Source organism: Chelonia mydas, chromosome 7, assembly GCF_015237465.2.
Source record: "Chelonia mydas isolate rCheMyd1 chromosome 7, rCheMyd1.pri.v2, whole genome shotgun sequence".
Classification (NCBI taxonomy): Eukaryota; Metazoa; Chordata; order Testudines; family Cheloniidae; genus Chelonia; species Chelonia mydas.
In genome coordinates, this window is record NC_057853.1 from 54,742,219 (window position 1) to 54,766,031 (window position 23,813).

The 23,813-nt window shown below is 53.4% G+C and overlaps 1 protein-coding gene across 4 annotated transcripts in view; it reads left to right on the forward strand.

Moving 5' to 3' along the window:
* PSD (pleckstrin and Sec7 domain containing) overlaps positions 1 to 23,813 on the forward strand; it is a 107,283-nt gene that overhangs the window by 44,542 nt on the left and 38,928 nt on the right. For all 4 annotated transcript variants that reach the window (XM_043551178.1, XM_037905472.2, XM_037905473.2 and 1 more), the window contains exon 5: positions 5,229 to 5,672. In XM_043551178.1, the coding sequence (XP_043407113.1) occupies positions 5,229 to 5,672 (444 nt within the window). The remainder of the gene's footprint in view (positions 1 to 5,228; positions 5,673 to 23,813) is intronic.

Sequence of the window (23,813 nt, forward strand, 5' to 3'; positions counted from 1 at the left end):
CTTTGTCTCATCAGGAGCTATACATGCAGTGGCTTGCTGTGAGCCCCATGTGATCAGCTGCGAGCGGCTCCAGGGTCCATGACTCCAGTTCCAACAAAGACTGAGGACTTGGAAACCTGTCCTACAGCAAACTGTAGGCTGCAACTTCGAGGTATTCTAGGGGGCTTCTGGGCTTGCCCTTTCTGTGTCTCCGGTGAGGCAGCATTGTCACAGGTGGATCCCAGGAAGGAGCAGGCTGTCTGCTCCCCTTATCAAGGAATCATCTCCTTTCTGGTCACAGTAAGGGAGGACAGCCATTCTGCATGCACTGAGCAGCCCCCGGCAGAGGATGGCAGCCTCACTGTGTTGAACACCTGGCCAAGGGAGGCTGTGGTGCAGCTAGGGGATAGTTATCTCGCAGGAAAATCCTAGGTGGAGCCAAGGCACTTGTAGTGTTTGCTGCAAGGTGACTAGATGAGGAGAGCACTACACCCCCACCAGGGATGAGCTCACCTAGTCTATCTTGTGGTGAAACTACGGTACCTTGTCTCACTGTGTCATCACAGCAGGCTGCTCACGTGTTAGTGATCGTGCAGTGAAAACACACCACAGCTGCTCCCTCTTCTTTCCAGCCCCAGCCCCACTCTGTTCCCTAGTGTTGAATGGCTCCTCTAGTGTGGTGGGAGCCAGAATGAACAGCTCCCCTGTTGGGCCAGTGTGGAATCGTACCACCCAGCTGAATTTTCGCTTGCATGGATAACTCAATCTATCACTCCTAGCATGTGGATATCACTGTACCATGCTGATTGCCTTATTCTTCCATGGCCCTCCAGTAACGTACCACTACTGTAGGGTGTGACGGGCCTCCCAATCAGAGAGGGGACCAAGACCTTGTCTGTTAAGAGATTCCAGTTGCCAGATCTGCTAGTGCAATGAGGCCTTGTCTGCACACAGAAGTTGTACTGCTTTAACTAGACTGGAGTAGTTACAACCCCTCTATTCCCATGGCGGGAGAGGATTACCTCTACCGGTATAAGGCACATTTATACTGGAATGAGGGCACGCTTCTGATGGGGTGTACTGGGATAACCAGAGCAGTAATAAATAACCCCCATAGTCAGACAGGTACAAAAGCTGTACAGAGCATGCCGCAGCAGAGTTAAATTGCCCCGTCAAGCGGGTGAGTGGCGCGCCAGGGTGTGACTGAGAGGAGCAATCTGAGATCCCTCTGGGCCTGCTTTGTAGAGCAGCATGTTTTGGAAGCTGCCACTATGAAAGTTATTAAGGGCTGGATTTGGTGACTGTCAATAGATAGAGGTTAAGGGTATTACTGTGAAAGGCTCTTTCACTGGTAAAAGACCCCACAAACCTGCAGAGTGTGAGGTTATGCCCTGAGCCCATGGAAGGGTAACGGTGGGTGCCCTAGAGCTCGAGGTTATGCCTGAGCCCTAGGAACTGGGTACGGGTTGGTGCCCCTAGAGTGTGTGAGTAACGGAGAATTGTGTGCAGTCATCTAAAGATGCAGGTGGGCAGCTAGTGGGGTTTTCAAAATGCCTCTACCTTACCATTGGAAACAATGAGCATTAGGTACCTGGTTCTCTTAGAAACCCTACTAGACACCTACCTGCATCTCTTGGAGCCTTAAGAAATCTGGCCTTAGGCGTTTGGAGTAGTTCTGCAAGGGAGAGTTAGGGTGGATGCTCCCCCAAACATCAGCGAGCACAGTGTGGTTACAATGATTGTCACAATAGAGGGGACTTTCCTTAGGGGACGACAAATGCCAGAGCCAGGAGCACATGGCTAACCAGGAGCAGGCCGGTCAGCAAAGGGGAAAGGAAAGCACAAGCTAACCAGAGAAGAAAAGTGACTGGAGAAAGGGCACCTTCTTACTCAGCCGACCTGCTCCCGGGGGATCTTCAGCTCTGCTGACTGTAATGACAAACCTGAGGCCTGGTCTCCACTGAAAGCTTATACGGGGATAGCTACATTGGTCAGGGGTGTGGCAACGTCACTATGTAGACAAAAACCCCAGTGTAGATGCAGCCCTGCCGACAAAGAGAGACCCGGAGTAACTAGCGATGCTGCTGCCGGAGCTACCATGACTTCACTGCTATTGTTATTTGAGCTAGCTAAATCAAAGCTAACCCATCCGTGCTGCAGTCACACCTTTGCACCTGTGCAAACCTCATGTGGGGTTGTACACGTGTCGCCAAGGGCAGAATTTGGCCTGCAGAACCATCAGCATTATTGACCCAGCTTGACTCAGGTGAGTTTGCAGGCCTGGCAGTCAGTGGGGAAACCATCTTTTACTTGCACATGGAGCAGGTTTGCTCTGGAAATGACTGAGACCCAATACCCAGGGAGCCCCATAATGCCATGCCTCGCTTTAAGGACCGTAAATAACTACCGGGTGAGAGGCAAAGTCCTATGAATTAAAAACAGGTGCAAGCGATGATTCTGCAAAACACTTAAGCATGTGCTTAACTAGAAACGTGATTACACTGGCTCCAAGGGGACTTAAGCATTTGCTTAAATGCTTTGCTGAATTAGAGCCCCAGTGATGGGAAACCGAGTCACAGATGCCCAGATCCTAAAGGATATTTAGGTGCCTAACTTCCATTGAAATCTGTATGTGTGGTGATCAGGGCCAGATTCTGGATACCTTACACCTTATTTTGCAAGTGACCCTGTTGATTTCTCTGGCCCATAATGATGGGGAGTGAATAGTCCAATGAGTTCACTCCTGTGTATTTTTATTAAGGATCTGCTAAAGGAAGAGGACAGCAAATTGATGAGACTTGCTTACAAAAAATAATTGCTAGTAACTTCAAACTGCAGCAGAGTAGCAGAAATGAGCCAGAGGCCTGGTTTTTGTGGCAATAAATATGTTCCTAATTAGCCTGGGATCAAGGGTCAGTTCCAGGTGTAGGCGCTAAATGGCAGAATTAACCAGCACTGTCTCTGGCAGGATGGGGCTGTGAGGGGGTGCTCTTGTAGAAAAAAATCCGTTGACAGTGGTGTAGAGAAGAGCTGCAATAAAAGGTGAAGTAGGCCCTTGACTGTCTTAGCAGAGGAGCTGCATACAAAGCAGGAGGCAGTCCTGGGACTCTGTGCTGCCTCTGTGTCTGTAGTTGACTCCAGCTGGAGACTGTGTGCTATCCCAGGAAGGGGGTGTGCAGAGACACAGCAGCTGGGGAAGGCCCCAGCTGGATGCTGCTGAAAGTGCTGGGGATGCTGAAACCGCAGCTCTCTCCCCTTGTGTAATTACACCTTGAAGTGGGTATAGTTGGGACAATCACAGCAATGAGAGTTTGCATCCTGCTAGTTCAGTGGGCCTGTATCTGTCAGTATGGACCACTAACGAGGCAGAAGCACAGGGAAGACCCTCCAGAAGCAATGCTGCCCCTACTGTCCTTTACCTCCTTCCCCTCTCCCATGATCCCTTCCCTTTCTGGAAAGGATTCTCTGGGTCTCTTGCCCTAGCGCATGTGACTGGCTCCTGGAAATGGTTTGTTTCCCGTCCTTGCTTCTGCGCAACAGCCTGATTACAGTCTGTGCTCTGCTCCCATCTTCTCCCCCATGTCTTGCTGAGATGGTGCCCCTCTGCTCTGATCCCCAGCAGGGTGTGGGAACCATCCCCATCCAGCCCATCTGTTAATTCATAACCTGATGTAGGTCACGTCCCTGACCTCTGCTTTTCCAGTGAGAATCCACCCAGCTCCCTTAACAGATATTCTTCTGTCCTGGTGCCATTGCTGCTGCCCTACGCTGCATCCCATTCACAGCAATAATCCTCGGCCTCTGGAACAGCACATGGGACTCCAGATGGACTCTAATGACAAATGATCCAGGCATTGTTAAGTTGATTTAATAGTACACTTCCTGAATTATAATGATAGGGAATTTACATTTCTATGGCATCTTTCTTCTTGGGGGAAACAAAGACCTCCATAAAATATAACAGACTGATTTTTACCATGTAGAGCAGTCATTTCACCCACCGCTGAAACGCAGCCACCTATGGGGTGGAACATGGTGGACGTTTGAGCATCCAAGTAACACTGCACAACAGAAGTGGAGACTATCCTATCTAAGGTTGGGTTTCTCCATTCTTTACCTACTGCTTGCTTAGGCAACCCCCCCTGAAGTCATGGAGAGGTTGGCCTAGTGAGATTACCAGAGTTGTGTTTTGAGAAGGTTAATGAATTAATGACATTCAGTCAGTGAGACAGCAGGTATTTAGACAATGAGTTTTCCAAGTCTTCTGAATGAAAATGTGTTCAATAACCTAGCAGTGGGATAGAACGCGTTCTGATTGGATAAATTTTCCTGTGCTCTAGCCAACTGGAAACCAGCATGGCCTAAAGTAATTTCCCTTTACTTCATTAAACTGATGGCAGCATATCAGCTGAGATTGGTTTTCGGATTCTGTTTGTACTTTTATGAGTGAAGTGGATTTGTGTTCATTTTGCTGGAAAGCTGCTTACTGCTCCATGCTCAATTTGATTGGCTAGCTGCAATCTACGTCATTTAACAGACCACACTGTCAGATCGTAATGACTTTTGATCACTTCTGATCTGGACTGGGTTCAAACCAGTGACCTAGGGGAGAAAGGCTTTGTATCCCATTACAGAGCTGATCATGGGGTACAGGGCATTACCTAGGGAGGTGGTGGAATCCCCTTCCTTGGAAGTTTTTAAGGTCAGGCTTGACAAAGCCCTGGCTGGGATGATTTAGTTGGGATTGGTCCTGCTCTAGGCAGGGGGTTGGACTAGACGGCCTCCAGAGGTCCCTTCCAACTCTGTTATTCTATGATTCTATGATTCTAGGGCTGGGTCCTCAATGGGATCTGAACCCAGGACCTCTGTGTCTACAAGAATGAGTCGTTACTGCCTGAGCCAATAGACCAAGTCTGGCTGCAGTAGTGGAGTCATTGGTCTTTGTGGATGAGCCCCTGGAGGGGAACAAAGTCTGTGCTGTATTAATTGGCACGTGCATCCAGAGCACCATCAGATTCCAATGTGGGGCACCGTGTGCAATGTCCTATCTGACTGGCCAGGCTTTTTCCCCAAAACCTGGTTCCCCAGTGGGTTATGGTCCTGTATCGGTTCCGAGGAGACGCTATCCTTCCCAGTTATCGGTCTCAGTAGCAGATGAATTTAGAACCAATGGGCTAGCAGAGGGCAAGGAGTGCGCCGTTCTATGCTCCTCACTGACCAGCTGTTCCTTCTCTCTCCCCTCCTGCCAGGATCATGGACAGAGATGAACAGTGCCTGCTCAAGTCACCAGTGCCCTTCCTTCTGGGACACAGCCTCTCCAAGGATGGGATGGACTCTTTCAGCAAGCATTTTGAGAGCATCATGGAGTCCCATCGAGCCAAGGGGACATCCTACACCAGCCTAGATTCCATTGACGTCCTCTCCTCCCCAGCCCGTACCCGTGGCACCTATTTCACCTTTGACCTCCCAACCCTCACCCCAGAAATACAGGACCAGATCCGAGACAGCGCCAAGCTGATTGAGCAGAATTTTGCCCCTCTGGCCCACCTGGAGCCAGATTCCGGAACCAGCTCTGCCACTGATGCCCCCTGGACCGAGAGGGAAGAGGAGCAGGGGAGAAGGGGGAAGAATGGCTTTCACAGCCCCTGCCGCTCGGAGGACAGCTTTGGACTGCCCCTGGCCTCCATCATAAGGTGAGTGACCCAAGCTACCTCCATCAGAGTCGTTGAAGGCAGGATGTGTGTGCCCACCCGAAAGAGGCGTGCGGTCTGCCTGGGTTAGTCAATGGACTTGAACCCAGGCCAGAGCATCCAGGAAAGGAGGCCATTCAGAATGCCGAACTCACGCTCGGAGGGAACGTCCAGGGGCTCAGGAAGAGGGATTCACAGGGTAAAACAACTCTGGTAAGACCAAGTGGTCTCCCTCCAAGCTACCCGGATGGATATGGTTCGTGGTGGGCTAGCACAGGCCCTGTACCGTTAGCTGGCTGGCCATGAGAGGCCTTTGTGATGTCACTGCAGTTGTTTGTGTTCTGGCTGGGGGTGCTTGTGGTCTCCTCCCCCACTGCAGCATCACGAGATGTCCCTGATGCTGAGTTACACAGGGAACCAAGGCTATTCAAGCAGGGAAGCAGGAGGCCCGGGTCTGCTGGGACCTTCATCCGATTGTCCGCAATGATAGCCATCATTAAATGGTCCTGCAGGTATCATGGCAGAGAGGCCTATCCAAAGCCTGTGATAAGAACCAGAGCAAGAGCCCCCATCCCAGCTGCAGAGACCTCCTGCTACCACCACACCCCTCCCCGCTGACAAGCAACTGCCTGTCTGCTCAGCAGCCAGAGTCTCACAATCCTGTGTCAGCATCTTCCTAGACTTGACTCCCACTCCTGGCCACCAAACCTCCTTGCACCCCCAAGTAGCCTCTTAGCATAACCCATTTCCTGCTTTCATGAGCATGTGTCACAAGAGGGTCAGGGCAGAGCTGGGCCAGCAGGAAATGGGGTGGGGAGGAAGTTATCCAGAGCTATTATGGATGAAGGAATCCACACTCCCTGGTTTCCCACACACTCCCTCTGGGGCTCAGGGAAGGACCCCATGAGCGGTGCTGTTGTGCAGTGGGCACTACGTAATGGTGACTGCGGTCAGTGACACGATCCCCAGCCCATCTGGGAGGAAAGGCAATGTCCGTTTATGGGCTGTTCTTGACCAGGAGTTGGTCCTGGTAGCCCAGGGGTTCTCCCCCAGAGCCCATCTTTTAGGAGATGGGGGAGCTAATTTGCTGGTAGTGTTTTCGTTTCAACTCGTGATGGCAGGCGATGAGAGGGCAGTTACTGGAGTCATAGCTTCCTGTTTTCCCCTTTATCAGTGTGTCAGAGCATATCATTCAAGCACCGTACACGTGTTGACTAACACAGCACCCAGTGTCAGTGTCATCCTCTTCACAGCTGGGAAACTAGGCACAGAGAAGAGCTGAGATTTACCCCCAAGATCGTGTGGTGAGTCAGTGTCAGAGCTGGCAGTTCCTGGCTCCCAAGCCTATGCTAAAGCCACACCACTCTTCTACCACCTCTCTCTTGTTGCGGTTAGTTTGTCTAAGTAAGTGCTGTTTGTTTTCCTAATGGCTACCAAGGGGGTGATGCCGCCACGTGCTGAATCAATTTCTGCGGTTTGCTCTGCACTGCCTGCTTCCAGCGTACAGACAGTGCACTCTGGGAAGCAAAGGGGGAGGCGTGAGGCAGGAATGGATTGCCTTTTGCAAAGATCCACCTCAGCATATTGGGCAGCAATAGTCTGCTGTAGGGCTGTGTGGAGAGACGCTGGCTCTCAGCTGCTGTCCGGCATGGTATTCCTTTGGCCTGTCAGTGCTCTGCTGCAGGGGCAAACATCTGGAGAGCTCTTAGTGCTCTGCCTGTGTCTGCCATGGCTGCTTGAGAGCCCTCCGCAGGAAGCTGTTCACCCAGAGAGGTGGGGAGACCATTTGTGTTTTGTCCTGCAGCTTGTGCTGCCTGACCTGTTTCTCTCCGGTGTAACTACTCCCACATGAGGACTTCCAGGGCCAATGGAGTTTCTCTGCATCCCTCTGGGATTCCCCCCTCCCACCCATCTGCTTCCTGCCTTCTCATCTCCAGGCAGTTTCTCCCAGTATTCCTGGGCTCTCTCCCACTTCCTGGGCTCTTCTTGGGCTGTCTGGCCTCTCCCCTGGTGTTTTTTCTCCCAGGGCTTGTCTATACTTAAAACACTGCTGTGGTGCTCAAAGCGTAGGCCAGTGGTTCTCAAACTATTGTACTGGCGACCCCTTTCATATAGCAAGCCTCTGAGGGTGACCCCCCCTTACAAAGTAAAAACACTTGTTTCTATATTTAACACCATTATAAATGCTGGAGGCAAAGCTGGGTTTGGGGTGGAGGCTGACAGCTCACAACCCCCATGTAATAACCTCACGACCCCCTGAGGAGTCCCAACCCCCAGTTTGAGAACCCCTGGCGTAGGCAATCCATTGACCTAACGCCGTCTACACTGGGGCTCAGGTTGGCTTAACTGCGTCACTCAAGGGTGTGGATTTTTCAAACCCCTGTGCAATGTGGTTCTACCAACTTCATTTCCTAGTGTAGACCAGGTCTCAGCTACACGACTCTCAATTTTTCTCAGCAGCCCCAGGGCTCTTACTTCTGTCTCCTCACCCAGAGATCCCTTCTCCTTGGGGACCCTCAGTGTTGTAGCAATGCCTTATGACAGGGCGTCTCGCTCTGGAGCTAGTGCCCTATGGCTCTGTTGCCAGCTTTGACACCAACCCCACATGGGGGAAGTTTCATTTTTCTAGTGACACTGGGCCAAACCCTCTTCCCACTGACCTCTACACGGCCTGCTCTTTTCAGGGGGGTCGCAGTGGGTGTAACCAAGAGTAGGAATGGATCTGCTGTCTCCACGTCTTGTCCTGCTTCTCGACTTAAAGGGCACCAGCTCCAAGCAGGAGAGTAAGAAACAAGAGGCCCAATGTAGGGATCTCAAGCTGTATGGAGGGGCCTGGGACAGTCACTTCGCAAAGTACTAAGCAGCCCGTGCAAGATCCAGAGCAGAATTGAGGCCTGTGCTGCAGGGACACAGCTAGGGAGGGGCAGAAGTACTGCCTGCTGACTTTTCACTGTATCCCAGATAGATCATGCTGAGTGAAGAGCCTGCCATATTTTCTGCCAGGGGAAGTGATGGTCAGCTGTGCCTGCTGGTAACCGGACGTCTGTCTGTCTGTCCCATGCTCCTCATTGTAAACAAGGCTCAGATGTCTATGGAAAACCATAAAGCACAGATGCTGTGCCCAAGCTGCACTTGGCCTGGCTCCAGGGGGAGGGGACGACTACGACTATCCTTGGAACCCCTAGATTCTGGTCCTTGGTGTAAGGTAAAGCAGCCCAAGGAGCAGCTAGAGCACAGGGTTACCTTGGCCCTCACCCTTTCCCCAGGGCCAGGAGCAGCTATGCAGACACTACATCAGATAAGCAGTTACCCAGCTGCTATCCACCTTCGGAGAAGCACAGAGCATCTGGGGCCGAGGGCAATCTCTAGTTCATAATCAGCCCAGATTTAAGGGGTGAGTTTAATTTTACAATGGGTGCGTTGTACCCAGTTATCTTGCAGCCCAGGGCTGTTACAGCCATGATCCAACCCATCAGGAAGGGGCGAGAAGAGAAGGGAGACAGGCAAGGAAGGCTGGGGGTAGAAATCTGGCAGGTAGAAGTGACATAGCAGAGATTTTTCAAAGGGACTGGTAAGCAGCTGGGCAGAGGGAGTCTGATCTGATACTAGTCTCGGTGTCCCCCCACCCATGCAAACTTCTCCAGCCATTTTAGCTTCAGCGAGGACATAAGAGATTCTGAACATAGTTGCACTGACCCCATAGTTGTGTGACACCCCTGTTCTTTGGGTGTCACAGGATCTGACATCTCAAGTGTCTGTGGCCTCAGTTTCCCAATTGCTTCCTATCTCTTGACAGCTCCATCTCTACCTCCACTGTGGGGCTCTTGTGCAGATGCTGTCAGCACTTTGCTGCTCAATCACACACCCCTTCCAGAGCGTATCATAGAAGATTAGGGTTGGAAGAGATCTCAGGAGGTCATCTTGTCCAACCCCCTGCTCAAAGCAGGACCAACCCCAACTAAATCATCCCAGCCAGGGCTTTGTCAAGCCAGGCCTTAAAAACCTCTAAGGATAGAGATTCCACACCTCCCTAGGTAACCTATTCCAGTGCTTCACCACCCTCCTAGTGAAATAGTGTTTCCTAATATCCAACCTAGACCTCCCCCACTGCAACTTGAGACCATTGCTCCTTGTTCTGTCATCTGCCACCACTGGGAACAGCCGAGCTCCATCCTCTTTGGAACCCCCCTTCAGGTAGTTGAAGGCTGCTATCAAATCCCCCCTCACTCTTCTCTTCTGCAGACTAAACAAGCCCAGTTCCCTCAGTCTCTCCTCGTAAGTCATGTGCCCCAGCCCCTTTATCATTTTCATTGCCCTCCGCTGGACTCTCTCCAGTTTGTCCACATCCTTACTGTAGTGGTGGGCCCAAAACTGGATGCAATACTCCAGATGTGGCCTCACCAGTGCCAAATAGAGGGAAATAATCACTTGCCTCGATCTGCTGGCAATGCGCCTACTAATACAGCCCAATCTGCCATTGGCCCTCTTGGCAACAAAGGCACACTGCTGACTCATATCCAGCTTCTCATCCACTGTAATCCCCAGGTCCTTTTCTCCAGAACTGCTGATTAGCCAGTCGGTCCCCAGCCTGTAGCAGTGCATGGGATTCTTCCGTCCTAAGCGGAGGACTCTACACTTGTCCTTGTTGAACCTCATCAGATTTCTTTTGGCCCAGTCCTCCAATTTGTCTAGGTCACTCTGAACCCTATCCCTACCCTTCAGCATATCTACCTCTTCCCCCAGCTTATGTCCTCTGCGAACTTGCTGAGGGTTTAATCCATCCCATCATCCAGATCATTAATAAAGATGTTGAACAAAACCAGCCCCAAGACTGATCCCTGGGGCAGTCCGCTTGATACCAGCTGCCAACTAGACATTGAGCCGTTGATCACTACCTGTTGAGCCCAACAATCTAGCCAGCTTTCTATCCACCTTATAGTCCATTCATCCAATCCATATTTTTTTTAACTTGCTGGTAAGAATACTGTGAGAGACCATATCAAAATCTTTGCTAAAGTCAAGATATATCACCTCCACCACTTTCCCCATATCTACAGAGCCAGTTATCTCATCATAGAAGGCAATCAGGTTGGTCAGGCATGACTTGCCCTTGGTGAATCCATGTTGACTGGTGAATCCTGATCACCTTCCTCTCCTCAAAGTGCTTCAAAATGGTTTCCTTGAGAACCTGCTCCATGATTTTTCCAGGGACTGAGGTGAGGCTGACTGGTCTATAGTTCCGTGAGTCCTCCTCCTTCCCTTTTTTAAAGATTTGCACTATATTTGCCTTTTCCAATCATCCAGGACCTCCCCCGATCTCCACAAGTTTTCAAAGATAATGGCCAATTGCTCTGCAATCACATCAGCCAATTCCCTCAGCACCCTCTGATGCATTAGATCTGGACCCATGGACTTGTGCATGTCCAACTTTTCTAAATAGTCCTTAACCTGTTTTCACCACTGAGGGCTGCTCATCTCCTCCCCATGCTGTGCTGCCCAGTGCAGCTGTCTGGGAGCTGACCTTGTCTGTGAAGACCAAGGCAAAAAAAAACATTGAGTAGTTCAGCTTTTTCCACATAATCTGTCACTAGGTTGCCTCCCCCATTCATTAAGGGTCCCACACTTTCCCTGACCTTTTTCTTGTTGCTAACATATCTGTAGAAACCCTTCTTGTTACCTCTCACATCCCTGCATGCTCAAGCAATATTTTTATACTCCTCCCTAGTCATCTGTCCATGTTTCCACTTCTTGTAAGCTTCCTTTTTGTGTTTAAGCTCACCGAAGATTTCACTGTTAAACCAAGCTGGATAAAGTCCAATGGAAAGCTTTGTCAAAGAGGAGGCTCTTGCAGGGTGCCCTGACTCCAAATTAGTCTGTCTTCCTCTCCAAACTTCTTCCACAGCCAAACCCCTTTGACCAAGAGCAATTTGACTCCGGTTCTCACATGCCTCTTCCTGGGCTTAGTGAGCTGCTTTTCCTAGAGAATCACTTCATTTCTGGTGGGTCATGAATGGAGATATGGTTGCAGATATAGCTGGGACTTGGTGTCTTGCCACCTTGAAAATCAGGACTAGGACCTTGAAATGGGAGCCAGTGAGGGGAGTGGAATGCAGGAATGAGGGGGCAGCCCATCCTGTTGAGGATCCTGCTGCTGCATTCTGCATGGGCTGGAGTCCCACAGTGGCCGCCTACCAACCCAGGTACAGTTAGTTACACTAACCCAACACCTGGATGGATCGCTGTCGCCGAGTGTTCCTCTGGGAGGAAGGGGCAGCACTTCCGAGCAAGCTGGAGGTAGAAAAAAAGGCTTTTTCCATCGCTGACGTTATCTTGTTTTCTAGGCCACGTGCCAAGTTGAGCAGGACCCCAAAGCTTCCAGCCACTTTAACGAATGGGGGCAGATGCCCACAGTGTTAGGGGAGGAGAATTCCTGGACCAGTTCTTCCATCTTTTTCCCCTTCGGTCTTACCCCCATTGGCTTTGAGCCAGCTGCTTTTCATCTAAATGCTGATCTTTGGGCATTGCGATACCCTTGAGATGCTGTTGTCTGCATCTTTGGAAAAGATGATGTGCAACTGTGCATCATCCAGGTTTTGCTGGCAGCAGAGTCTTTGGCATCTCACTGCCTCTTTACATGGTCTCATATAGATATTGAAAAGAATCAGGGTCAAGATAAATCCCGGTAGGATTCTGTGCTGAGGGCTCTACGGGAAGAGAAGTAGTTATCTATTACTTCTCTTTGGGTCCTCTTGGAGAGGAATGACTGTAACCATCACAGTGCCGCATCTACACCAGCTGTGTCATGTTAACAGCTCTGCAGTACGTTGTGATTGGCTGTGTCATAAGCCGAAGAGGCCAAGTACCATGAGCATTGAGATGTAACCTCTGTCCGTTGCCCGTGGAAGATAATTGTTTGTGCCACTAGGCTTGTCTCCATGCTGTGTCTTGGCCTGAAGCCCACTGGCCAAGCATCTAGGATGTTGGTAGGTTCCCCGTGTTGGAGCTTGTTTTCCACCACTTCCCCAGTGATTTTGCCCAGGAATGGGAGGCTGCACCCAGAACAACAATGGGAGAATTCTTCTGCCTCAAGCTTTCAGAACTAGACTAATGCATTCTTCAGGGAAGTTGTAAGCCTGGCTACCCTGCAGACAACATTGATCATTTCTGTTAGCTGTGGACACAGCTGCTGAAAGCCAGGAAGGGCATACACCAATCCATAGGGTGTGGCTTGAGTATCCCAAAGAAGTGCTTTATCATGTGTGATGGAGTGGCTAATGCCATCCAGTTAGATTTAATTGTACTGCCTCAATGAGTTCCTCCCTTACCCAGCTGTTGTATTCTGACGTTGGATGAGAGCTGCTTGCAGTGGCTGGTGCTTGGGTCCAGTGTGGATTAGCTCTGCAGGCCATGAGTTGGCAGCTTCTCTGCCGATGGAACAGTGGGTTCTCTCTGCTCCCATTACTATCTTTAGGCTGTTGGTGGATGGATTTGTAGTGTGGTTAGTGCAAATAATGTTCCAGTGTCTGCCTGTTTGGGTCACTGGCCTTGATCTGTGAACCAGGGTGATTTTCAGGGCTTGACCCAAGACTTGAAAAGTGGTAGTCATTAGATGATCTACCAGCACTTCACCAAGCTGGGAGCCTTGCCTGGACAGTGTAACCTGGGAACGTAGCAAATTCTGCTGCAGCATTCAAGCCTCTGGGCCTTTTCCAGTGTCCTGGTGAGTTATAAACCCCTTTGGACATCAAGACATTTTGATCTCAGGTGATCCACAAGGAGAAGAGATGAGCCTAAGCCAAAACCCTTCATGCAAACAGCCCTGAACTCTGGGACAATCCTGTTTCCAATCTGGATCCAGCCTCTGAGGGTCAGATCTATTTCTAAGTAACTGCAGTTGCTTGGGAGATTGTTTGGAGGGCAAGTTACTGCGTGGCAAGTTAGGTGTGAATCCACAGTGCACCAACTTGCCACAAGCTGGCGCGCCGTAGATTCACACTCTGGCTTGCTGCACAGTAACTTCCCCAAGCCCTTGATTTCCTTTCCCCCTTCAGCCTGGCACTGAACCAACTTGCTGTCCTGTTCTCCCTCTTCTCCGGTAGGTGGCGCTTCATGTTTGTAAATATGCAGCCAGACAGCCACCCTCCAGATTACAGAGTGAGGTGCTGGTCTCCTCTGCTCATCAGGTAGCCGCATGCCTCCCTTCTGTACGAGGTGGTTAAGTGCCAGGGGGCCTCTTCCCCTTCCCCAGCAGAGGATCCAGTTAATGAGAGTTCTCTCCTGGCCAGGGTTCAGGGTAGAGGGGTTGGTTCTTCCTCCTGCACGTGTGGAGGCAGTTCCACCCCTGCATAGGCACAGAGTGCTCCCTGCCCCATGGAGCTGGGGTGGGGGATGTGACAGGCTTGGCGAGGTGTGTGAGTGAGAGCAGATTCCCCTCTGCCTGCAGGGTGTGGACCATTACAGGTTCTCGCCCTGTCCAAGGCAGCAGACAAGGGCATCCATACCCCTTCCCCCTCTGGGCTAAGGGGCTGTGGGGCGCTCCCAGTTATAGGGTGTCTCTCCCCTCTCGGGGGGGGGGCAGGATACAGAGTGTCAGTCCATGCAGTGGGGTGTGGGGGGCTGGGTACAGGGAGTCCCTCTCTGGGATGGGGTGGGGAACAGGGGACAGTGTGCCCCGTCCCATCCTTGCAGCTGGGGAGCTGGTTGTGGGGAGGACTCTCCAGTTGGACGGAGCTGCTTGCCAAGGGCAGACAAGACGTTGTGCTGGAGACATGGAGAGACTGGAGCTGTGGCTGCCATGGCAACGGGGGGGGGAGGGGATGAGCAAGGCAGTGTTAGCCAGAATTTGCAATTAGTGATCAAGATCCCAGGGCTTTGCAGAGCCTCCTGGTGTGATGGGGAGTCTGGGAACCCAGGGTCCTGGCTGTGTGACGATAATACCATACGTATCTTCCATACGCAGGGGCTGGAGATCCCTGGGGACTGAACCCACACAGACATAAACAGCATGCCACGTAAAGGATGCGTCGAGTCCCAAACCCCACAGTTCAGTGCTGTATTGCAGGGGCTCTGGTCCGCTACCTCCAGTGCCGTGCCTCTGATGCTGGGCTCAGGCCACAGACAGGGCTCTTCTTGACAGTCCCAGGGGCCCGTTGTTCTGGATTGCTTTCCTTAATGACACTGAGGGGAAGGGAGAGCTGGCACTATTCACACTAATTGTATAACGACACCACAGAAGGAGGCGATGGAGCCACGCGCCAGAGGGACCTTGCAAATTTGGGGCATTGGCTGAAGCGAGAGGAGGCCGGATATGAAGAAGGGCAGGCAGGAGAGCATGCTGGGGAAGCAGCAGCTGTGCAGGGAGAGGGGAGTCAGATGCTGGGTGATGGGCAGAGTTCTAGAAGCCTGGCTAGGGAGAAATCAGCCGTGGACAGAGACCTGGGAGAGAATGGTCATGGAGATTCCCCTGGGCTGGGCCAGCCTGAGCTTCTCCTGGCAGGAGGCTGGTGGATGGCTATGGACACTATGCTATGGCCCTGGTAAGAGAGCCAGTGAGCTCCCAGGGATGATGCCACTACCAATGCAGAGGAGGACACAGCCTTTGCTAGTGCATGGGGGCATGCAAACAGCATGCCCAAGAAGGGCGAGGGTCGTAGGAGTAAATTCGGTCGTATGCATGCATTGACGTCCCTTTAAATATTGGGACAGTTAGGGGACCAGACCTCTCCCTCCCAGAAGTCCAGTGCAGGACTATTTTCTACAGGGCACTCAGGGGGTAGGCTGGTTAGCTGGCTCCGTGGGACTCTGTGCCCAGTGCAGGGCTCTCAGCACTAAGAGAGAGAGATGCAAGCCACCGCAGCAATGGAAAGGGCTATGGGCGAGAGGATGCATGAAAAGGCAGGGGGTTGGAGGGTGAAGAGCTGGGGAACAGAGTGGGATGGGGTGACAGGTGAACGGGAAGAAGGTGAAGCAGGGAGGGGGGTGGCATGGGGAGTGGAGGGTGATAAGACAGGCACACGGGAGCAGGAGGGGGCTGGAGTGAGAAGCAGTGGGAGAGTTTGAGGATGGGGGTTTGGCAACAATGTTTGCAGGAGGGTGGAACAGGGCGGGAGCTGCTGAGAGGGGCACGGGGGTGGGAGGAGAAGAACGTTGGAGGAAGGTGACAGGATATAGGTGTCGGGATGGTTGGAGCTGGGTGGCAGGATACAGGGTGTCTGGGTGCAGTGGGTAGTTGGAGGAGGGTGGGATGATGGGGTTAGGAAAGGCAGGGTGATAGGTCGGGGGTGGCTGGAGGATAGATAAAGGATGAGAGGATGGTGTGAAGGTGGGTCAGGGGTGGTTGGAGTAGGGGGTTGATGGGGTGGTAGGAGGAGAGTGAGGTGATGGGTGCAGGGGGTGGTTATGGGAGGAGGGGTGCAGGGGAGGACAGGGACATGGTCACACTGCTGCCACCTGCTAGTGTAATGAGTGACATGCTGGGGCCTAGGGGGCCAAGAGTCTCCCTGGTGTGGGGCCGGACCCTGCCCAGGGTGTGTAGCGGGTGGAGGTGCTGAAGCCCATCTCCCAAGCGGGGAATCGACTGTACCACTGTGCGGAATTGGGTGAGGGGGGAGTTGGCTTCTCAGAAGTAGGAGGCAGGTTGTACCAATTGCTGCTCCCTGTCACGGGATTGGAATCTCCTGGCAGAAGAGGCTGGCTGTGGCATGTGGAGAATCGGGGGTGCAAGCCCTCAGTGGTCCAGGACCCCGATGTCATCGTTGGGCTCCGTGCTTGTACTGGAGCAGGGTCTGCAGGCTCAGCGGGGCCCCCTCTGCGCGAAGACGGGCATCAGCTGCCATCCTCAGCTCGGCTCTGCTTGTGCTCTGACCAGGGTGTATCTGATTTAGGGCAGAAAATGTTGTCTTGAGTTTGCAGGACGGAGAAGGCCCCCCACCCCGTGGGAAAGTCTCCAGGCTATGAAACCTGCGAGGACCTGGGGAGAGCAGCTTCCTGCCAGCTCCTGCAGCCCAGCTACTCTGGAGGGACTCGAGGAGCAGAGGCTTGTGGCTGCATAAGGGGCCTGCACTCGGCTACTGGATCCCAGCACGCAGTTCCAGTCACTGGGATATTTCTAAGTCGAGAGCTGAAGGGCAGCAGGAACTTTCTCAGCAGTGTTGCGGGCTGGAGGCGGCAAGGTCAGAGAATGGCAATAGGATTCCTCAGGAGAGAGCGAGCGTGTGATTCAGGCTGTCACAACAGGGTGTGTCTGTGAGCGCACGTGTGTGTGACAGACACCTCCAGAAGGGGGAGAGATAGTGACACACACAACAGACACATACTTGGGGACAGGGAGGGTTAGTGACACACAGTCACAGACAGGAGCGCTCAGACATATGTGCGGGGATGGACACACTTAGATGTTTGTGTGCACAGACAAGTGTGTGCACGCTCTGACCCCTCCACAGAGATGCTTGTAGTCACACATGGAGAGACTGTGACATCCAGAATGGACACGCTCAGCAGTAAAGACATCGCTACCCCCAGGCACACAGGGCTAGACAGAGAAAAGTGTACAAGGAGAGACACCCAGGAGGGTGAGGCGGGCTGAATGAGCTGCATGCACCGGGAGAACAAGCAAAGAGCTCACATGGCAAGAGCTAGACATGCACAGAACAAAAAAGACCCTCCCCCCATCAGAGTGAGTGAGCTGGGGGTGTGGGGAGCAGAGAGCATGAGAGAAGCCCAGATGGCCGCACACACAGGGAGGGAGAGGAAACGGGCTGACCTGGAGGCTGCATGGGGGAAGATGGGGAAAGGAGGGAGCCAGCAGGCCTCGACAGAGGCAAAGGGTGGGGGTGGAGGGGCGCCGGGATCCCGGGAGTGCAACAAAGGGGCGGAGGCTGAGGGCCGTGTGTGCAGGCTGGAGGGGGAGCATTGAACAGGGCTGCTGGAGCACGGGAGAGCCGGGCTGGAATCAGGGTGCCGCCCTAGGAGCAGGGAACCACGGCAACGCCCTGGCACCAAGCTCTGGCCTAGCTGGGCTCTGACCTAGGCCTTAGGGCAGAACCCACCATGGTAAGAGTTCTTGGAGAGCCTGGACTAGCTAGCTGGGGCCAGTGGGCGGGGACTAGCTCCCAGTCTAGGCTAATCTAAACTCCATTCAGGGACTGAGCTACTGGGCTGGACTCTGGCTTGGGGGAGATGAAAGGCTGGGCTTAGAGCCATGCTCCCTCTTGGCAGGGGCGGGTTGGCATGACCTCTGCCCCTGCACTAGCACACAGGTGTGGCTAGTCATGCTGGAGAACCCTATCCCTACCAAGGGCTGAGGACCTGGTCTCCCGCCGCCATTGGCTCTTACTGTCAGGCTGGCTGTTGTTGATCGTAAAGCTCAGAACTGAAGAATTGCTTCGGTCAGCTGGGGTCAGTGCCAGAGACCCCAGCTGGGAGGGAGTCCCTAGCATCTTTAATTTCTATTTCCTCCACCTCCCCATGGGTCACGCTCCACCCCTTGCTGTACCAGGCCCCAAGCTCTGAGATCCAGATGTCACTGGATTCAGACGCCCCCTGCCACATGGTCCACGTCTCTCAGATTCTTCACCAAAGCTATCTGGTGAGTACACCAACTCTAAGGCCCCTGGCGCCTAGCTGCCCTGCAAACTGTTCTGCGGGGGAACACCGATCCTCATGGCAGCTCCCATTATTCACAGGGGGCATCTCTACACACGTCTGACAAGAGCTTGCTGTACCATGGGAGGCAGGGGCTGGGCCAGGGAGCTAGCTTGATTGCAGCATGAGCCCACCCTACCTAACCTATGACCAATGCATGAGAGCAATGAGCCCCTGTCCCCAGAGTCAGACCCCAGCACTGACCCCATGCCAACCATGTTCCAACACGGGGAACAGCCCTGCAGGATTGGGTGGTGGAGAGGGAGTCTCAAATGGGGGCATGGCTTGGGAAGAGGAGGTCTGGAGTGTTGTCAGCATTTCTGAACCTCCCTCCACTGGCATCCTGCTGAGAAATTGCATTGTGTGTGACCAGGGTGACTTGGGAGCACCGGTCGAACGCCAGGAATGTTGGCTGAGCCATGCCCAGGAGAACATCTCCCTTCAGCTGTGCCTGGTGAGAAGAGGTTGGGTAGGTCGACATGAGCGGCTCTGTGCTGGAAGGAGGGTCGCAGAGGGAGGCCCACAAGGCTGCGTCCCAGCTGGGGGAAGCGCCCGTTTCCTGAGCCAATGCCGCTCTGCTGTCTCCCCACTTAGCAGGACGTAGAGCAGAGCAGAAGGCTGCCTGGCCGGCTGAGAACGCTTGGCAGGAGGAGCTGCTGGTGGCAGCGAGTTGGAGACAGCCCCGAGGCTATGTGAAAGTGCTGCACTCGGCCAGCTTGGCAGCGTGGTGCTGCCTTTCTGGTGGGCCCCGTGCCACCAGCCCATGCAGGAGGCGCTCATGCACCTCGTTCCTGTCGGTTCTTGCAAGACTCGGCCACCTGCATGTGCATGTGCCTCCGACATGTGCCCTGTGCCTGGCTCCTTGCATGAGCCACTCCGACATGGAACTTCTGCTGCATGCTCTGCCCCAGGGGTTCTCAAACGGGGGGTTGGGACCCCTCAGGGGGTCGCGAGGTTATTACATGGGGGGTTGCGAGCTGTCAGCTCCACTCCAAACCCCACTTTGCCTCCAGCATTTCTAATGGTGTTAAATATATTAAAAAGTGTTTGTAATTTATAAGGGGGGAGGGTTCGCACTCAGAGGCTTGCTGTGTGAAAGGGGTCACCAGTAAAAAAGTTTGAGAGCCACTGCTCTACCCCTTCCTGGGGTGGGTGCTCAGCATGGGCCTCTATCCTACCCCCTGACACATCCTACGAGGTCATCTGGCCTGAATGTGACTGTGGTATCTCCTCTCGGTGTGAGCCTCCAGGCCTGCTCCCCTACCCACATGGGAGCCCCCATGGAACTCTCCACCCCCTGCTGCATGCATGCTTAGTGTGAATCTGCAGGTCCATGGTGTGTGCACCTTTAGAGTTGTGTTGTTGTATGGTGTCATGGACTCACAGGACTCCTGCTCTCTCTCAGCTCCCTACGGTCCCTGGGAGGAACCCCCTTCAGTGCGACAGCCTTTCTCAGGGGTCCACTCTCTCTCAGGGGTTAAGCCCCTGGATTAGAGCCTCCTTCAGCACACAGAGTGCCCTCTAGCACTGCTTGGTCCAGACTTCCTTGTCCGGCTTGCCTTTCTTACACAGCTCTGTGATGGAAGCCACAGTGGGGTACAAACTTCCAGTAGTACCCTGCCATCCCATTAGGGACCTGGGCCTGTTTTCTGGTTTGAGGAATGGGCCACTCTCTGATCCCCTCCTCCTTGGCAGGCTCTGCCTTTAGACGGCCTTTTCCCACCTAGTGGCCCAGGTATGACACCTCTGCCATCCCCACCTTATCCTTTTTGTCCTCTGTAGTCGTCCAGCATCCTGGAGGTGTCTCATCCCCCTCTTTGTCTGGAACACATGGTCCTCCCAGGTTGGCCTGAAGACACAGATATTATTTATGCTCGCCCAGGCACAGTCCTCCACCCCCCTCAGTAACTGATTCCCCAGGCACTGGGAGGTGGCAGGTGCTGCCTTGAGGCTGACAGGTAGGACCAGGAACCCAAAGAGTCCCATAGGGGTAATGGGAGCAGATTCCAACCCGGCATCTGGGTCCAAACGTACTGGCCAGTAGCCTTTGGTGATATCCCTGGTAGTGAGGTAACTTCTCCTCCCAACTTGATTAGGAACTTGTTAGCCCTAGGCATGGGGCAGACATCAGACACGGTGACAGCACTGAGCTTCTGATACATAGTCCACATGAAGTCTGATTGATCCGTCCTTCTTGGGGACCAGCACCACAGGAGAGGCCCAGGGCTGGTGGGTAGCTGGATCACCCCTAGGACCAACATGTCACTGATTTCTCTCTTCAGGTCCTGGGCTTTTTTCCCCATGACTGTGAATGGGGAACAGCTGGTGGGTATGTTATTTTTGTCTCCCCTCCCCCCGTGGACAGCTTTTAGTGAACCCAGGCCAGCTGGAGAGCAGCTGCTGGTAGGGACGCAGGCCCCTGCTCCCTGCCTGTTGGGCCAGGGTTAGCTGGTCTGAGAAGGGGATTGATTCCAGCGGGAGGCTGGCTCCTGTCTCAGGGAAGAGATCCACCAGGGGATTTCCCCCCCACCTTCTCCTTCCTCTGCCCACACACGAGCAGCACCAACCACTCCCTGTCAACATGTGGCTTCTTTGTGTTAACTTGGTACACTCATGCGATTGGGCCGCACCAGCACATGACTCACCTCCTTCAGCTGGTTCATGATTTCACAGGCCTGTCCCAGTTCCAGGCACCCTTTGCACTGAGCCGTGACTCCTCTCCTGGTCCCTGGTGCCGTAGGAGCCAGCACACTGCCGTACCGGCCCTTCTGCTTTCCTTGGCCCCTGGCTAGATTCTTCCTGGCCAAGCCCATAGGCTCAGTGAGCTTTCCCTGGAATGTACTCCACCAGCACCACCCGTTTCCCATTCATCTTTCCCTCCCATTTATCTCTCAAGTCCCGGGGTCCCCTCACTTTTCTTCTGTTCACCAACTCAAAAGAGTGGCCCCCTGTGAATTTCTGGGGCAGTGAGAGTTTTGCAGCCCCCTTGCCTGGTGCACTGGCCCCTCTGATGTTTAGAGGGAGGGACATGGTACTTCTGGTGAACCACCAGCGGCCCTCTGATCCCACAAGGTTCAGTTTTCCTGGTACCAGATCCCTTTTCTTACAGGGATCTTTCCCTGCAGTTCTTCCCCAGGGTCTTGCAACACCGGAGCCCATAAGGACCCTCAGCTTTTTCAAGGAGGAGTTCTTCTGTTGCTCGGTCTGGAGTTCAGCTGCTGGGTTCGGGCCAAGCCCTTGTTGGCTATGTCTCAGTTTCCACACCTCTTGGTCTCCACCCTGTTCCTGGTAACTCACCTCCCCCCTTTGGAGGTTCCACGCCCCCTGCTGGGTAGATTGCTGGTGCCAGACTAAGCACCCCACCCACCTTTAGCCACAGCCAAGACCCAAGGCGCTGTCTGGCCAGGTCTCCAATCCATTCCCCATCAGCACCTCCGCAGGTGCGGATCATGCACCCCAGCCTCTTTGGGGCCCACTTTGGGTGCCCCATTTCAGATGTATCTACATGATCTTAACTGGGGGTCTGATCACCCCCTTCAGGGTTAGGTAGGCATTGGGCACAACTGGATCTGGGTCCACCGTCTTGGCTCCGGTCACTTTAGCCCCCATCTAGGCAACGAGCCCACTGCTTTGGTTATAGCATCAGAGCCAGCTTGAGCCACCTCTCCCCGGTGCAGGACCGGCCAGTCACGCTCAACTCCAGGGATTTGGCTGCAGATAGGCAGGTAACCCAAGCCTCGTAGATCTTCCTTGTGCTACTAGCCAGGGAGAACATCCCCTCCTCCTCGCCAGCCGGGCCATTCACATGCTCACTGGCTCCTGCCCTCTCCGCCTTCCTATCTCTGGGTTCAGCTCTTTGACTGTTACAAGGTCTGGAGCCTGTCTGAAAGAGACTCAGTCACCCAAGAGTATGTCAAAGTTGATGTGCTGAAAGACCCCAGCTACCAGCCCCCCCTCCCCATTCCTTCCTCTGTCTGCACAGGAATCTGAGCCATAGACAGGGTGAATGGCTTTATATTTGGGACCTTCAGCCAAGTTATACAGTCCCTCAGCATCTGGTGGAGTTGCACCACACTAACAAGAATTCTTGGTCCCAGAATGTCTCCACCCTGTGAATATGTCCCAGTTGATCACCACTTTCTGCTCCCACCAGGGATCGGAGGTGCCTGAGCCCAGGGGTGTATAACAAGACCTATCTGCTAGACTTGGGGTGGAAGCCTGTCTGTGTCTCCTCCCTGACCAGCTCTGCCCCCAGGAGCTGGTGGGTGACTGCTTCCTCCGAAGGGATAGAGCTGTGGAATAGACACACAGCTCGCTCTCTGAGCCTGTATTACAGGTTGTCTTCCCTTTGCCATGTTAACCCTTTGAGGGCTCTCTTGAGCCAAGATTTCCTTTGTTTTTAGACACTGCACCACTTTGTGTCCTTTTGCCTACAGTAATTACATCCCAGGTCCCATGGGGGAGGGGGGGTCTGCCTACTCTGGCATTTGTGGGTACCCCTGCATCGTCTTCCTAAAGTCCCACCTCTGAGAGGTCTCTGGGTGACTCCCCTTCTGAGTCTCCGACTTGAATCTCCCCCCAATAGTGTACCTGGTCCAGTAACCACATCTTAAAGTCGGGATGGCAGATGCTAGACAGCTGCTCCAATCCCACCAGATTATACACGTCTTTGTGGGGATATTTTCCGAGTGGGGTGGTGACTTCCTTGTAGGTGATGTCTGGGGTCTTGCATAATCCCGGAAATGTTTTCTACGTGCATCAGGGTTCAGTTCAAACTTAAGCAGTCATGCCTGTTTGAACCATTTTTAGTCCCCGGATTCTGAACATCTTTATGGCCTCAGGGCCAAGCAGGGTGGGGTTAGAGAGCAGAGCTCATCCATAGGATCAACTGAGTTTGAATCAGAAGCCTTCTCACAGGCAGTGAGGTCGGCATCGAAACCCCTCCCCCATTACACTGGGGCACACTTTGGAATCTAGGCTTCCTAGTGAACTGGCATCTTGGGGTCCTTCCCCACGTACCCCATCGCAAGTCCTCTTTGTCTGCTTCTCCTCCAACTCCAGTTCCTGTTTCCGCTGCTCCAAGCCGTTTGCTAACCTGCTAGCCTCCACTCTTCCAGCTCCTGCACTCTCAGCTCCAGCTTCCATCTCTTTACCTCCACTGGAGGGAACCCAGGTTGGGATGTCCCCCTCCTGACTGGGGAACCAGGTCTGGTGGACCCACTGCTGCTGCCCCGACTGCCCCCCCCCCCGCTACTCCCAGCCTCTCCGGGTGTCCAGAGAGCCCCACTAGGATCTGGCCCTTGCTCTTTGGACTGGTCACTCTCTACCAGCTAGGCAATCAGCTGCTCCTGGATGAGCCTCCCCACACTCAGCCCTCTCTCCCTGCACCGACCTGCAAGGTCCCTTTCAGGGAGCTGGTTCTAGGCCCTTTCCTTGCTGGTTCCTTCAATTCCTCTTGTTTTATCGCTGGCAGCCACTCACTGCAGAGCCCCTCCGCTCTCA